Source organism: Hypomesus nipponensis, chromosome 11 (genome assembly GCF_054491055.1).
Source record: "Hypomesus nipponensis isolate SF chromosome 11, ASM5449105v1, whole genome shotgun sequence".
Taxonomy (NCBI): Eukaryota; Metazoa; Chordata; class Actinopteri; order Osmeriformes; family Osmeridae; genus Hypomesus; species Hypomesus nipponensis.
Genome location: NC_140371.1, coordinates 15,333,907 through 15,346,390, shown reverse-complemented (window position 1 = coordinate 15,346,390; position 12,484 = coordinate 15,333,907). Strand labels below are relative to the sequence as shown.

General features: G+C 45.2%; 3 protein-coding genes across 5 annotated transcripts; all 3 read left to right on the top strand.

The window, feature by feature from the left end:
- Nucleotides 1-3,110: 3,110 nt before the first annotated feature.
- Nucleotides 3,111-6,362, top strand: LOC146268316 (zinc-binding protein A33-like). The gene is made up of 6 exons (XM_084709443.1): nt 3,111-3,521; nt 3,807-3,899; nt 4,293-4,523; nt 4,650-4,672; nt 4,764-4,882; nt 5,639-6,362. Exons 1-6 carry the CDS (start codon nt 3,111-3,113, stop codon nt 6,226-6,228), a joined length of 1,467 nt encoding a protein of 488 aa, XP_084565569.1. The 3' UTR covers nt 6,229-6,362.
- A 225-nt stretch (nt 6,363-6,587) lies between these two features.
- LOC146268315 (zinc-binding protein A33-like) lies at nt 6,588-10,005 on the top strand. Its single transcript, XM_084708789.1, has 6 exons — nt 6,588-7,091; nt 7,919-8,014; nt 8,153-8,383; nt 8,473-8,495; nt 8,583-8,701; nt 8,821-10,005. The coding sequence occupies exons 1-6, from the start codon at nt 6,588-6,590 to the stop codon at nt 9,396-9,398; spliced, it is 1,551 nt and encodes a 516-aa protein (XP_084564915.1). The 3' UTR covers nt 9,399-10,005.
- Nucleotides 10,006-10,066: 61 nt separating this feature from the next.
- On the top strand, nt 10,067-10,791 carry LOC146268314 (uncharacterized). Of its 3 annotated transcripts, none has more exons than XM_084708793.1 (3): nt 10,067-10,177; nt 10,321-10,422; nt 10,579-10,791. In XM_084708793.1, the coding sequence occupies exons 1-3, from the start codon at nt 10,129-10,131 to the stop codon at nt 10,662-10,664; spliced, it is 237 nt and encodes a 78-aa protein (XP_084564919.1). In that variant the 5' UTR covers nt 10,067-10,128; the 3' UTR covers nt 10,665-10,791. The 3 variants fall into 3 exon arrangements, with proteins under 3 accessions (XP_084564919.1, XP_084564917.1, XP_084564918.1); XM_084708791.1 differs by having other exon boundaries at nt 10,075-10,177; nt 10,273-10,422; XM_084708792.1 differs by having other exon boundaries at nt 10,077-10,177; nt 10,276-10,422.
- Nucleotides 10,792-12,484: the final 1,693 nt, after the last annotated feature.

The window sequence follows — 12,484 nt, the reverse complement described above, 5'->3', positions numbered from 1 at the left end:
TTGTATGAAAAGATGGTTAGTCAAAGGAGTGGCCAGAAATTCGACAATGTGATCCAGAGAATGTGAGACTATGACAGCAGTGTTGTGTGCTCGTTGGCCAATAGATATAATGTGCTCCCGATGTGTACTCTGCTGCTTGGCTGCATCATTTCCAACAGACGCTTCAGTTATTGAGAAGGTTGTCAAGGTGATTGTGCAGTAACACTTGGAACACAGCCACTCATCTCAAGGCACAGTGTGTGTAAAGGTAAATGTGTGTGTGTATGCTAGGTCCTCATCTCACAGCATACAGTCCAGTAAGATTCTGTTGTATTTGAAAAAGCTACTTCTACCCACTCATGAGGAACCAATACACATTGTTACACTGTACATGTATATCATGACAATGCAATACATATATAAACATCCTATCAGGACCATTAGGGTCGTACCATACTGTATTTAGGAACACAGTTGTATTGCTCTTTCAAGTTATAATGAATAATGAATACTGGACTTTAGGTATACAGACACACCCGACCAAAGAACATTAATAAGTGTGTTAATACAATGTCTACACAGCACCCCATTATTCTTTTGTTTACACTTCCAGCATCCCAGACTTCAATTTCAAATGCAGACGGGATTATATTTCTTCTTGAAAGCTAAAACCACACTTCATTGAGAAACCCATGGGAGTCTAAGCACCAACACAAAAGTAATAAAGAATGGTTGAGAAACAGATTGCTCTGAGAGAACTGGCCCAGCCACCCAGATGCTGCCACACTGCTGCAGGTAACCTCAAGGGTCCAGTCACTTATGGATTTAGGGCAGTCGAAGCCACATGAAATGTCCAGTTCAGTAGCTGCATCCTGCTACACTCTGTCCTAAACAGCATGAGCTAGCTTGATGACCTGGCAGTGAAGCCAACAGTAATGCCTCTCTCCCAGAGTTTGGTTGTGGTAGACATGGCTCACTGATTCAAAAGGGTGATTCTGACAAGGTACAAACAAGCCCAATCCCATCCGCCTCATTCTTGACATCCCTGTGTTCTGGATTTTTGGCTAGTCATTTCTGTGAGCGCCCATTGGTACTTTAGTCCCGCCCCTTTCCGCCTACTTTCTCATGAGTAATGTTTCTGTCTCCCGCCCTCAGCACAGAAGAAAGCACCACTCCATCATGGAACACTGGCTTTCATTTCCAAGAACATGCACACACGCAAATACTCACACACACACGCACACACACACGCACACACACAAAAACACTGAAGCCATTTTACACATACACCAACACGTCCAAATCCCCTTCCGCGTCTCCACAGTTTCACTGTGCTGCTGCCTTGTCCCTCTCTCTAACAGTGACACAGAGCCTGTTTCAGATTCAGCATTGCGCCGGCGGCGGCCGCTGATTAGCTGGGTGGAGCCAGGCAGTCTAATGCTACCGGCTGCCTTCAGTGGAGCCCATCACTCAAATCATGCAGTGCCGGTTCTATCCTCGCATCTGAGTGAGAGAGAAAGTAAAAAATAAAAAGGATCAGAGAGGGCAACATCCACTTAAAATGTTCCCCTGGTCAGATCTCTGACACTTAGCTACACATATCCCATCTCACGACTCGTCATCCAATCGAGTCTTATCGGTGACCATCAGGAAGTGGTAATGAAACGAGACCCCAGGTCAGGTGTTAACCACCACCTGCAATTATAATCAAGGGCAGGAACACAGGGTACCCTTCTCCAGTGAAACTCAGTTCAGAGCTGGGAGCTGGTATGAGTAATACACTCATGATCACAGTCAGGAAGGAGAATGTGAAGAGATGTGTTTAAAAGGCTGTCAAGTTCACATTGTGTTTCTGGGAAGAGAGAGCTGTGTTACTGGGTAACTGAGCTGGGTTCTACATTTGCTGCTACGGGCCAATTGGTTTCCTTTCAATGCCTTATTACTAAGGCTAAGACACAGATGTTGGTTGCCCCTATCAGGGGCATTACATTACCGTCTCCTAGGCTCAACTTAACGATGATGTCAGAATGAATACCCTCAATACACATACAGTTTACCCTCACAACTCTAGACAACAACACACGGAAAAAACAATGCCAACTAAGGGTCCCCCTGTCTCTTCAAGGAGCAATAAGAAGAAATGGCTACTTGAAAGCACTATAGGAGGGAACAACTATCTCGAGAATGTGATAAAACATTTGAATTAGAGTTGAGTTGCACAAAAAGATGAAGAAAACAGGTGATGGAATTCATCAGAACTTTAAAGAGCCCTGTTTAAAAACGATTATGTTGCAGCAAGGTGTTAAACTGTGATTTGATTAGATTCTCTCTCTCCAGGAGAGCACAATGGGGCTGAATCTGGCAAATAATCAATATAAACTCAATAGCCTCTTAAATATCGGCCTTGTTTTCACCCCTTTCTGAGTCAAAGAACAGTTACAACTGTTTGAAACGTAAAAGAACTTTACTGCCACCTGTAGGCAGCAGTGCCAACTACGTTTCACAAAACTTCAAATAAGTTGCCTTCAAGGTACTCAAAACCTCATGTAAAAACACTGCTTGCATCACTAGAACCATGTTTCTGTCCCTCTACGAGCAATTGGTGTCAGTTGGCGTATCTTAGAAACTGCTGTTGTAAATCATTTCAGCTGTGTCATGATGGCGTGCAATCACGCTGAGCCAGCGAAGACCTGAGGCTCTCTCCTGGCTCCCTGCCCAGTGACCAGAGTCCAGATTACAACAAATACACTGTCTGCTCCTCCACGGGAAATAGACACCTGATTGACAAGCAGTACAAATCTGAACATAAACAAATCACTTCCAGTCATCACTGAGTAAAATGTATTGCAAGAAATGTCTTTAGTAACGTTGTACTCTAGTGTAATTGCAGTACCTTGATAATACATGCAGTGCACAGCTATTAGGACTGACTTATTAATCATTAATTAAAACATGTTTAGTATGGCAACCTCAGAGGCCAAAGTCATGACTTAATGCATTGCAGGAATTCTCAAAGCAAGGTAAACTTTGATCACCTCTTAACGCGTTACCCTCTCACAATCATTAAACAGACCTGCTACCATAAGAGATACCGACGCCCCAGCACAAGTTGACATCGAGTCGAAAAGAAAATGGCCGAGCCTACGACTACACTGGAGCAGGAACTGAGCTGTCCCATCTGTATAGACTTCTACCAAGACCCTGTGAGTCTGAGCTGCCAGCACAGCTTCTGCCGCGGCTGTCTGAAGGCAGCCTGGGAGCAGGGGAAGAAGCGGGAGTGCCCCGTCTGTAAACGCAAGTCGTCCAAGGAGATCTATCAGCCCGACCTGAAACTGGCCAACATCGTGGAGGCTTTCCTGCAGAAAGAGGGAGCGAAGGGAGGGGGCGAGGGTCACGCGGAGGGTCCCGGAGTGTGTGGGACCCATAGGAAGAAGCTCAAGGGCTTCTGTGGGGAGTGCGAGGTGCTTCTGTGTGCAGCGTGTGTGGAGTCTCATTCCAAGCACGCTCACCAGACAATTGAAGCGGCTGCAGAAGTGTGTAAGGTAGCGTACTGGCTTGACAACAGACCACGATGCAACTCTGGGTTCTACTGGTTATTCTTTTTGGAAAGATTACACAACAACAGAGGGGAGGCAATAGCTCAGTGCTTTGAAAACTTGAACACAGATACTGTACTTTGATTTTGATAGAAAGCTTTCACAAGATCCCAAAGTGTTGTTGCTATTTGTCCTATTATGTTACAATAATCTAGACAACCCTCACTGCAGTCTCGATTGAAACCCCTCTTTCACTCATACGCATCTCTTCCCTTTCATCTCTTGCTCCAGAGTAAACTCGATTCGCTGCTGAAAGCTCTTGGCGCTCGGGCAGACTTGAATCTGGTGAGAGACACTAGCAGCAATGCCGCTCTGTTCATCAAGGTATGGTATACTGCGGGGCATTGCAAAGACTGTCTTGAGGACTTGCCTCTCTTACAACATTGAATATAGCTCTCCACCACCATGCACCCTTTGATCTCTTCTCTTCTTTTCCCTCCCCCCGACCATCTCACCACCTTCTCTCGCTCTGTTTCTGCTGCCCCATTCCTCTCCATTTCTGATTGATCTCCGTCTTACCCTATGCCTTTGTCTATCTATCTATCTCTCTATCTCTCTATCTCTCTATCTCTCTCTCTCTCTCTCTCTCTCTCTCTCTCTCTCTCTCTCTCTCTCTCTCTCTCTCTCTCTCTCTCTCTCTCTCTCTCACACAAACATACACTCTCTCTTTCTCTCTCTCTCTGCCTTCTCCAACCCCTCCTTCACTCCCTGCCCCAGAACCAGGCTCAGGAGACGGCGGCCCAGATTCGAAGAGAGTTTACCCAGCTGCACCAGTACCTGAAGGAGGAGGAGGAGACCAGGCTGGCGGCCCTGAAGCAGGAGGAGGAGAGGAAGACAGCATCACTGGCTGACAGGACGGCCCGTCTGATCAGCGAGATGGCCTCGCTCTCTGAGAAGATCACTGACATGAAGAACAGGATGGACACTGATGCACTCTCTTTTCTAAAGGTCTACCTCTCTCTGTCACACACACAATCTCTACTTTCAACAACTTTGAATGATCCAGATATTTCTGGAGTTTTGTAGTTAAAAAAACATACATTTTCAATAATGTTCTTTAATACTGTGTTTCAGATCTACAAAGACATTAAACACAGGTAAGGGATATTCCAGTGATAGTTAATCAGTTAAATTACCATTTAACTAGGTCTTGCAGCTTATAATAACTTGGGATATCTGTTTTTCTAGGGCCCAGCAGAGCATTACAGACCCAGAGCCTGTGTCAGGGGCTCTGATTGATGTGGCCCACCACCTGGGCAATCTAAGGTTTAAGGTGTGGAAGAAGATGCAGGATAAAGTGACATACAGTGAGTACCAATTATCTATCAGTATCCTATTCAGTAAAGCATTGACAAAGTCACGGCACAATAGCTAGTAGTTATATATTACCATTCCAGGCCAAACTCTGGCGTATCGAGAACAATCCGACCTTCGGTCCGTAGTAAACCAACAACGTCACTTGTTCAGATCCGATTCCGTAATCCGTGTTCAGAAATACATTACCTACTGCTTGTTCTGCTTAATTATGGAGTGATTGATATGGCTCACTGGCGTGACTTTCACTATGGACAGGAGATGTATGACATTTATACATTATTTGCGATTACATTTGAAATTACGGTGGTATGTAATGGGGAGGTGAAAATAAGGAAATATGTAGCGGCTGCCGGCCACTTGAAGTCAACATTCAAATCCAAAAGAAAACTGACGAGTGGTCGTTAACCCCAAACATGAACCTAACCCCCTGTTTTTTCACCTATCAAAGCAAACATACACAACTGAATCCGGTGATTCATGGTTTGAACGACCCAACGTTCTGATTACCTACATATTTGTCGTCTGGTGTAATACCCCAGTTTGTAGAATGTGCTGAATCATTTTCTGTCGCTGACGAAAGGTGCCCAGTCACCGGAATCTGTGTACATGGCCAGTCGTGTTATACAGCCATGTCACATAAATGCACATAAAAACCATGCACAAACTATGAATAGGTTCAACTAATATCCAGGTCATAGCTTAACTGAGTTGGTGCATCTAACTGTCACCTCCCCTCTGTCTATCAGCTCCTGTGACCTTGGACGTGAATACAGCTCACGCCGACCTGCTCATCTCTGGAGGCCTTTTGGAAGTTAAAGACGGACGGGTGTCCCAGGAGGTGCCTGATAACGCTGAGCGCTTTGACAGTTCAGTCAGTGTGCTCGGTTCCCAAAGCTTCAGCTCTGGCACACACAGCTGGGAGGTGGAGGTGGGGCCTAAGAAGGCATGGACTCTGGGTGTGGCCAAAGAGGGCGTGACCAGGAAGGGCAGTGTAACCATCAGCCCGAATGGCGGGATTTGGGCCGTGGGCCTGTGGAACGGAACAGAGTTCAGCGCCGGGACAGCCCCTCTGGGAACCCCTTTGACCTTGAAGAGAAAACCCCAGAGGGTCAGGGTTCAGCTCGACTATGAGAGAGGGAAGGTGTCGTTCCACGATTCCAGTGACATGTCCCTCATTTACACGTTTACGGACAGCTTCAAGGAGAGGCTGTTCCCTTACTTTTCTCCCTGTCTGAACTCTGATGGCAGCAACCCTGGTTCTCTAAGGATCTGCCCTGAGAACGTGTGTGTCACGGTCACTCAAACAGCCCTCTCCAAGAAGACTGTTCAACTTTAAAGCACACAGTACAGAGTGTACAGTCACATACATCCCTATGGTTTCTTCAGTGGTTGAGTGTTTGGCTGTTCTTTTGTTCCACTACTTTGTGCGCAATGTTATGTTCAGTGATTTCAACGTGATTTTCATCGACCCTCCCGATTACGTTTCAATAAAAGTGTGACGTTTTGTAAATCCTCTGTCTCTGAGAGTAGTCATTTGAGCTATCAACGTCAACGCCAACTCACTCAACCAGTCCAGCCGCATCCACCTTCGATTGGATCTGTGTGGTGAATCAACATGAGAAAGTGAAACTATTCTGCAGCCATTTGTTGGTTCCTCACACCACCGCGGGCACTCACAGACACTCTATCCCCACGATGGCGGCCAAACCATGGGTCCTGGAGGATGACATGTCCTGCCCTGTGTGCTGTCAGATATTCTCAGACCCTGTGGTGCTGGAATGTAGCCACAGCTTCTGCAGGCGCTGCCTGGACACCTACTGGACTGGCCGGGTCATCAAGCTGTGCCCCGTGTGCAGACAGACCTCCTTGACCGGCTCGCCGACGAGCAACCTGGTTCTGAGAAACATAGTGGAGACCTGCACCAAGGAGAATATCAAAACCGAGGAGGAGAGGAAGGAATGGAGGGAGAGAGGAAGGAGTGTGTCGACAAGAGAGGGAGAGAGAGATGGAAATGGGGAACGTGGCCAGAGGAAGGTGTCCCTGTGTGAGGAGGTGGAGGCTTGCTGTGCCCAGCATGGAGAGAAGCTGCTGCTCTTCTGTATGGAGGACAAGGAGCCTCTGTGTGTGGTGTGTCAGACAGCCAGGAAACACAGACAACATCAGCTGTGCCCTGTGGACGAGGCTGCCCAGGACCTCAAGGTATAGACAGACACTTCATGCCATTATCACTGCGCCAGTTGTCAGTTACTGTGTGTTTGTCCGATTCTTACCAGTTTGATCAGAGACACGACAACACAATGCCTGAACCAGTCTGACAGGAATGGCCAGGTTGCTAGCACATATCCATTCGCTGTAGAATACATATTTTTTTAACCCCTTAGGCTGTGTTCGTATTTTTATTATTCGCCCAATGTTTGTGGGTCTGAAGGAGCAACAACGTTGTTGGGTTTTTAAAACTATACAGTCAGAACAATGTCTGTAAACTAACCCCCAATTTGAATCAGGTTGAGGTAGAGTTGGGGAAAATACAGTTTTTTTTTTATTAAATATTTTACGATGTTTCAAAATAATGTTTTCTACTAACCTTTTGCAGGTTTCTGCAAGCCAATGTTTCGTTTCACAATACACAGGGCAGAGAGTGTGACAAAAGCAGGAGGCAGGCTGACAGATAGGGAGACAGACAGGTTATTGTTGCTATATTGAACAGCAGTGAGGTGTGAAGGCTCACATCTTATTTTTTTACCCGTTTTCACGACACACCTTTTTTACCCTTGGGTCCAGAGAGGAGCAAACATGAATACCTGTAACAGAAATGTTTAAGCGTGGTGCACTGTAGACTGAATTAACTTTTTTTTTTTTTTAAGTAATTACTTTGAAAGTATTATTTGTTTTTTCATGAACGATTCTTCTCTTAGTGAACACTGAAAACCACACGTGAAAGTACAGTGTTACTTGTCTAGATGTGACTGTCAGCTCAGTTTTTTTAAACTATATTATCTTCATTGTATATGTGTTTTGTTTGACAGGGTGAATTTAAAGCCTGTCTTCCCCCTTTGAAGAAAAAGTTGGAGACTTTCCAAAAAGTAAAGCAGGAGTGTGAGAAAAAAGTACAGCATATCAAGGTGAGAACTCAAACCTTTTGAAAACCAACTACAAAGTAGAATGCTACTTTGGCATTGAGACTGTGATGACTGTTAGTGTCTAGTAAGCCATTTTCAGACAGTAAACATTTCCTTTTTTTTTACATTTCGAACTCCTAGAACCAAGGCAGTCAAACAGAGAAGAAGATCAAACAGGATTTTGAGGACCTTCATCACTTCCTGCTGCTGGAGGAAGTCTGTAGTCTGTCAGCCCTCGCACAGGATGTGGACATCAAGTCAATGATCATGAAGGAGAAGATTGAACACCTGAGCAAGAAGGTGGCATCACTCTCCAGCACCATTAAAGATATAGAACAGAAGATAGACTCCAGAGATCTCCTTTTCCTGCAGGTAATACACTTTCGCTTTACCAGCGCTCTTAGAATACAATATGTATATTTCTTTCATTGAAAATCATGTATATTTTTTTTTCCCCCGAGGCTTACAAGACCACCAAAGAAAGGTATGATAAATCAGTCATATCAGTCTGTTTGTGGCTACTGTAGGTGTTTATCATTAGGAATGTTTACTACATGCTCTACATCTTCAGGTTCAAATACACTCCGCCTGACCCGGAGCCTGTCTCCGGGTCTCTGGTAGACGTGGCCAAACACCTGGGCAACCTGAAGTTCTCAGTTTGGGAGAAGATGCAGCAGAAAGTCCAGTATTGTTAGTATCAGTACCAGAAAAATACATAAATAGTGCAACATAAGATTAAAGTGACTTTGTTTACACACTTCTGTTGAGATATACGTGTTCCTCTTTCTGTCTGTCTCAATATCCTCCAGTCCCAGTGACCCTTGACCCCAACACAGCTGCCCCTTGGGTCTCTCTGTCTGATGACCTCACCAGCGCATGTAACTGCGACGTGCCTTCCCTCCCCGACAACCCGGAGCGATTTGACCGGTGTGTGTGCGTCCTGGGGGCCGAGCCCTTCTCGTTCGGCCGGCACTGCTGGGAGGTGAACGTGGGGTCCAAGACCCGCTGGGACCTGGGGGTCCTGAAGGAGAGCGTGTGCAGGAAGGGCGTCCTGACTGTGAACCCGGCCCACGGGTTCTGGGCCCTGGCCCTGAGGGATGGAGGTCAGTACAGTGCCTGTACCATGCCATGGACCCGGCTCACCCTGAAGAGCAAGCCCAGCAGGGTGAAAGTGTATCTGGACTACGACAAAGGAGAGGTGTCCTTCTACGACTCAGCTGACATGTCCCTCATGTACACGTTTCAAGACAAGTTTACAGAGAGGCTGCTGCCCTACTTCTCTCCCTGTGTGAGCGATGCCGGTCGCAATAAAGAACCCCTGAAGATTTGCCCTGCCAAAGTGTCTGTGGTTATTGACATTGGGGAGGATGACCAAAACAAAGAATGAGAGAAAAAAAGTTAAAAAAAAAAAAGCTAGGCTTTTTCCTGTCTCCTGTATCACCTGTTAATTTGAATCAGAATCAGAATCATAAGGGATTTTATTTGCCATGAATGTTTGCACAAACAAGGAATTTACTTTGGCAGGGAAACTTAAATATGTGGAGTGTGGACTAACTATCAAAAGGAGCAAAGTCTAGCTAATACTAAGGGGGGTCTAGTTATTACTGAAAAAAAAAAAAAAAGTTGTCATAATTTACAATCTAACCTAAAAAAACTGATAGTGCAAGAGAACGATGCAATAGTGCAATTGTTTTTGTTGCTGTCTTTCAATTAACTGTGTATTAAACAAACATGACTTTCTATTGAAACAATGTTATACTGTGTATGTATTCTGAAATATTGCTTTGCATGCTCATGGATATCTGATTATATCTGACCAATAAAGACTTCATGAAATAAAGTAAACATAACTCATGATGTTGCCTCGGGATAAAGGACACAAAAGAACACTGTCTGCTTCAGGCCTTGATCATATCTGACGAATAGAGAGACAGTAAACATGACAGTTGGAAGAACATCACAACACTTGCCAATAAACTTGCATAACCCTGTGACTGTGTGTGTGTGTGTGTGTGTGTGTCAACACAACAGAGTATAAAAGCACGGGTTGTCTCAGTGACCCTCAGTCTCCCTGAATCTCACACAGCCACGTCCATCCTGTAACCAAGTGAAGAACGATGAAAGCGTACCTGGTCTTACTGCTTCTGCTGCCTCTGCTGTGCACAGGTATGACAAACACATACACCCACACAAACACACTTTTATACACTACCTACAGACACACGCGCACACACAAAACGTGTGCCGTCATATCTAAAAAGCAGGCAGGAGCATGAACCAGGAGATCTGCTCTCCTTCCTGTGCCGCAGCTCAACAGTTTAACATCGAGTGCTATGGCGAGGACATGTTCATGGTGAAGAACCAGGTGCTCCAGTGCTCTAGTAAAGTAGAGCAAGCGTGCTACACCAGGAGTAAGTAACACACTTTCATTTCAAAAGTCGCCGGGATAACATACTGTGTGACATAAGTACACATCTTTTGAAGATTTGTGGATTGTGAGGAATATACTAATGACAGAAGTCAATGGTTTCCCATGCCCTCTAACCTCCTGTGTGTTTTTCTCCCAGAAACGGGGGAGAAAGGGTGTGCCAGGTTGGAGTTCTGTGATCGGCCTGGCTGGACATGCTGCTTCAAGAACAGATGTAATGCCTAGAATCAACACCAGGGGGTACCTGACGGTCACAAATGTTGATTAATGTATTTGAAAAAATGCCGATGTTAGTAAATTCAACAAAATGTAAAGTGTCATCTCACAATAAAGTTGAGAAATGTATTTAGTATGAGAGTGTCATGTTCAGTCATTCTTGAAAGGGATGTACATTTGTGTGTCCTGTAGAGGTTCATATCCTTCCATGAAGCATGCATGCGCACACACACACACACGCACAAACATGCGCATGCATGCACCCACGCACGCACGCACACACACATGTCCAGTGTGGTTGTGTATGCTTTGGAGACACATTGAACTATCTGTTCTAGTGAGTCAACAGCGCAGGATCTAGACAAACACACTTTTAGTGACTCTCTTTGTGTCTGGAGGAAAGTCCAACTGCATGGTAACAGAACGACATGGAACTTCTTTCACACAAAAACATTCCTTTTCTTTTTTAAATGTCACCTTTATTTTAACATTTGACCATCACCAATGTGTGTCAGTAAAACATTGTCGTCTAAAACTGTTTTAAAATGTTTGTTTTTTTCTTTTTATTTTTGTAATTTTCAGTATTTTTCTGTCATTTGACAGGAATGCATGAGAGACAAATTGGCTCAAACATTGTTACGTGAAACAACTTTTTTTTCTTCTATTTTTCTTCAATTTCTTTTTCCTCCATCAGTCATATCAACGTCATTACTTTTCAACATCACCGTCATCATCAACATAATTATCATTAACATGTATGGTCATGACCACATATTCTCTGGATATCACAAAATGTCTAACAGACCCGCCCCCCCTTCCCTCCCCCACCCCCAACGGTGTTCCATGACTAGATGACTAAACACAAAAGTGGCCCACCTGTGCACTCTTGGATGGTGGGCGTGGCCTGACGAGTGCCAACCGTTCTGCTCCTGGAGAACCCCCCCTATCCCCCACCCCCCCCCGCCCTCCCCAGCCCCTTCTTTACGACACATGAGTGTACATTCACAGAGAGAATGAGAGGAAGAATTTTTCAAACCATCCAAAAGAAACATTTGATGTTTAACTCAACCCCTTTCTCCTGCCCCTCTCGATCTCTCTTCTGTGTGTTTTGGATACTAGCCCAACAGAAATCAGGCACATGCTTCTGTACAAAACCTTCAGGACAAAAAAGACGACCCTTAACAACAGATGAATGGACGCATTGACAGAACACTCTGATCGACCCTGACGCTCACAATCCACCTCAAGGGCCCCCCCACAGAAGACACTCGTGTTCCTGTTAGCTTAAACTTCCAAACACCTATGCCTACAAAATATAACCTTGACTGACCCAGGCAATACCACCCCTTCCACCCCCTTTGACCGATCCCTCCTTTGTGGATATTTCATATGGCAAGGCAATGCATCAGAGAAACATTCAAAAGGACATTATTTGCTGTAGGCCTCTCATTTTGTAGACCACCACCCATACCCACTCTCAGGCTGAATGGCTGCGGACACACTTTAGTTATACACATTTTCAAAAACAGTGGGCGGAGGCACTCTGAGAGCCAGTTAACAGTCCCACACTATGACAACTTGCCCTGGAAAGACCCCATTGAAGATCATCATTCATGACACCACCTGATCAAGGTATATGAAAACTCCCTTTCGAGAGCCGCTCTGCCTGTGGTTGAGCTTGAGGAGTAGAGCCCCCCCCCCACTAGTGGTGAAAACGGAGAATGATTCAATTGTGGAAGCTGCAAGGCAGAGGACTGCATGGACATGAAATATAAACACAGGCATACCATTATATACATTTAGACAAGTAGCCACACCTGAATGTACAA

What these genes read in the sequence shown, in the direction of transcription:
- LOC146268316 (XM_084709443.1), top strand. Translation starts at nt 3,111, where the DNA reads ATGGCCGAGCCTACGACTACACTGGAGCAGGAACTGAGCTGTCCCATC. An exon ending in CGGCTGCAGAAGTGTGTAAG is followed by an intron (nt 3,522 to 3,806) that starts GTAGCGTACTGG and finishes CTCTTGCTCCAG; the next exon opens with AGTAAACTCGATTCGCTGCT. An exon ending in ATGCCGCTCTGTTCATCAAG is followed by an intron (nt 3,900 to 4,292) that starts GTATGGTATACT and finishes TCCCTGCCCCAG; the next exon opens with AACCAGGCTCAGGAGACGGC.
- LOC146268315 (XM_084708789.1), top strand. Translation starts at nt 6,588, where the DNA reads ATGGCGGCCAAACCATGGGTCCTGGAGGATGACATGTCCTGCCCTGTG. An exon ending in AAAAAGTACAGCATATCAAG is followed by an intron (nt 8,015 to 8,152) that starts GTGAGAACTCAA and finishes TCGAACTCCTAG; the next exon opens with AACCAAGGCAGTCAAACAGA. An exon ending in GAGATCTCCTTTTCCTGCAG is followed by an intron (nt 8,384 to 8,472) that starts GTAATACACTTT and finishes TTTTCCCCCGAG; the next exon opens with GCTTACAAGACCACCAAAGA.
- LOC146268314 (XM_084708791.1), top strand. Translation starts at nt 10,129, where the DNA reads ATGAAAGCGTACCTGGTCTTACTGCTTCTGCTGCCTCTGCTGTGCACA. An exon ending in GCTGCCTCTGCTGTGCACAG is followed by an intron (nt 10,178 to 10,272) that starts GTATGACAAACA and finishes ATATCTAAAAAG; the next exon opens with CAGGCAGGAGCATGAACCAG. An exon ending in GCAAGCGTGCTACACCAGGA is followed by an intron (nt 10,423 to 10,578) that starts GTAAGTAACACA and finishes TTTTTCTCCCAG; the next exon opens with AAACGGGGGAGAAAGGGTGT.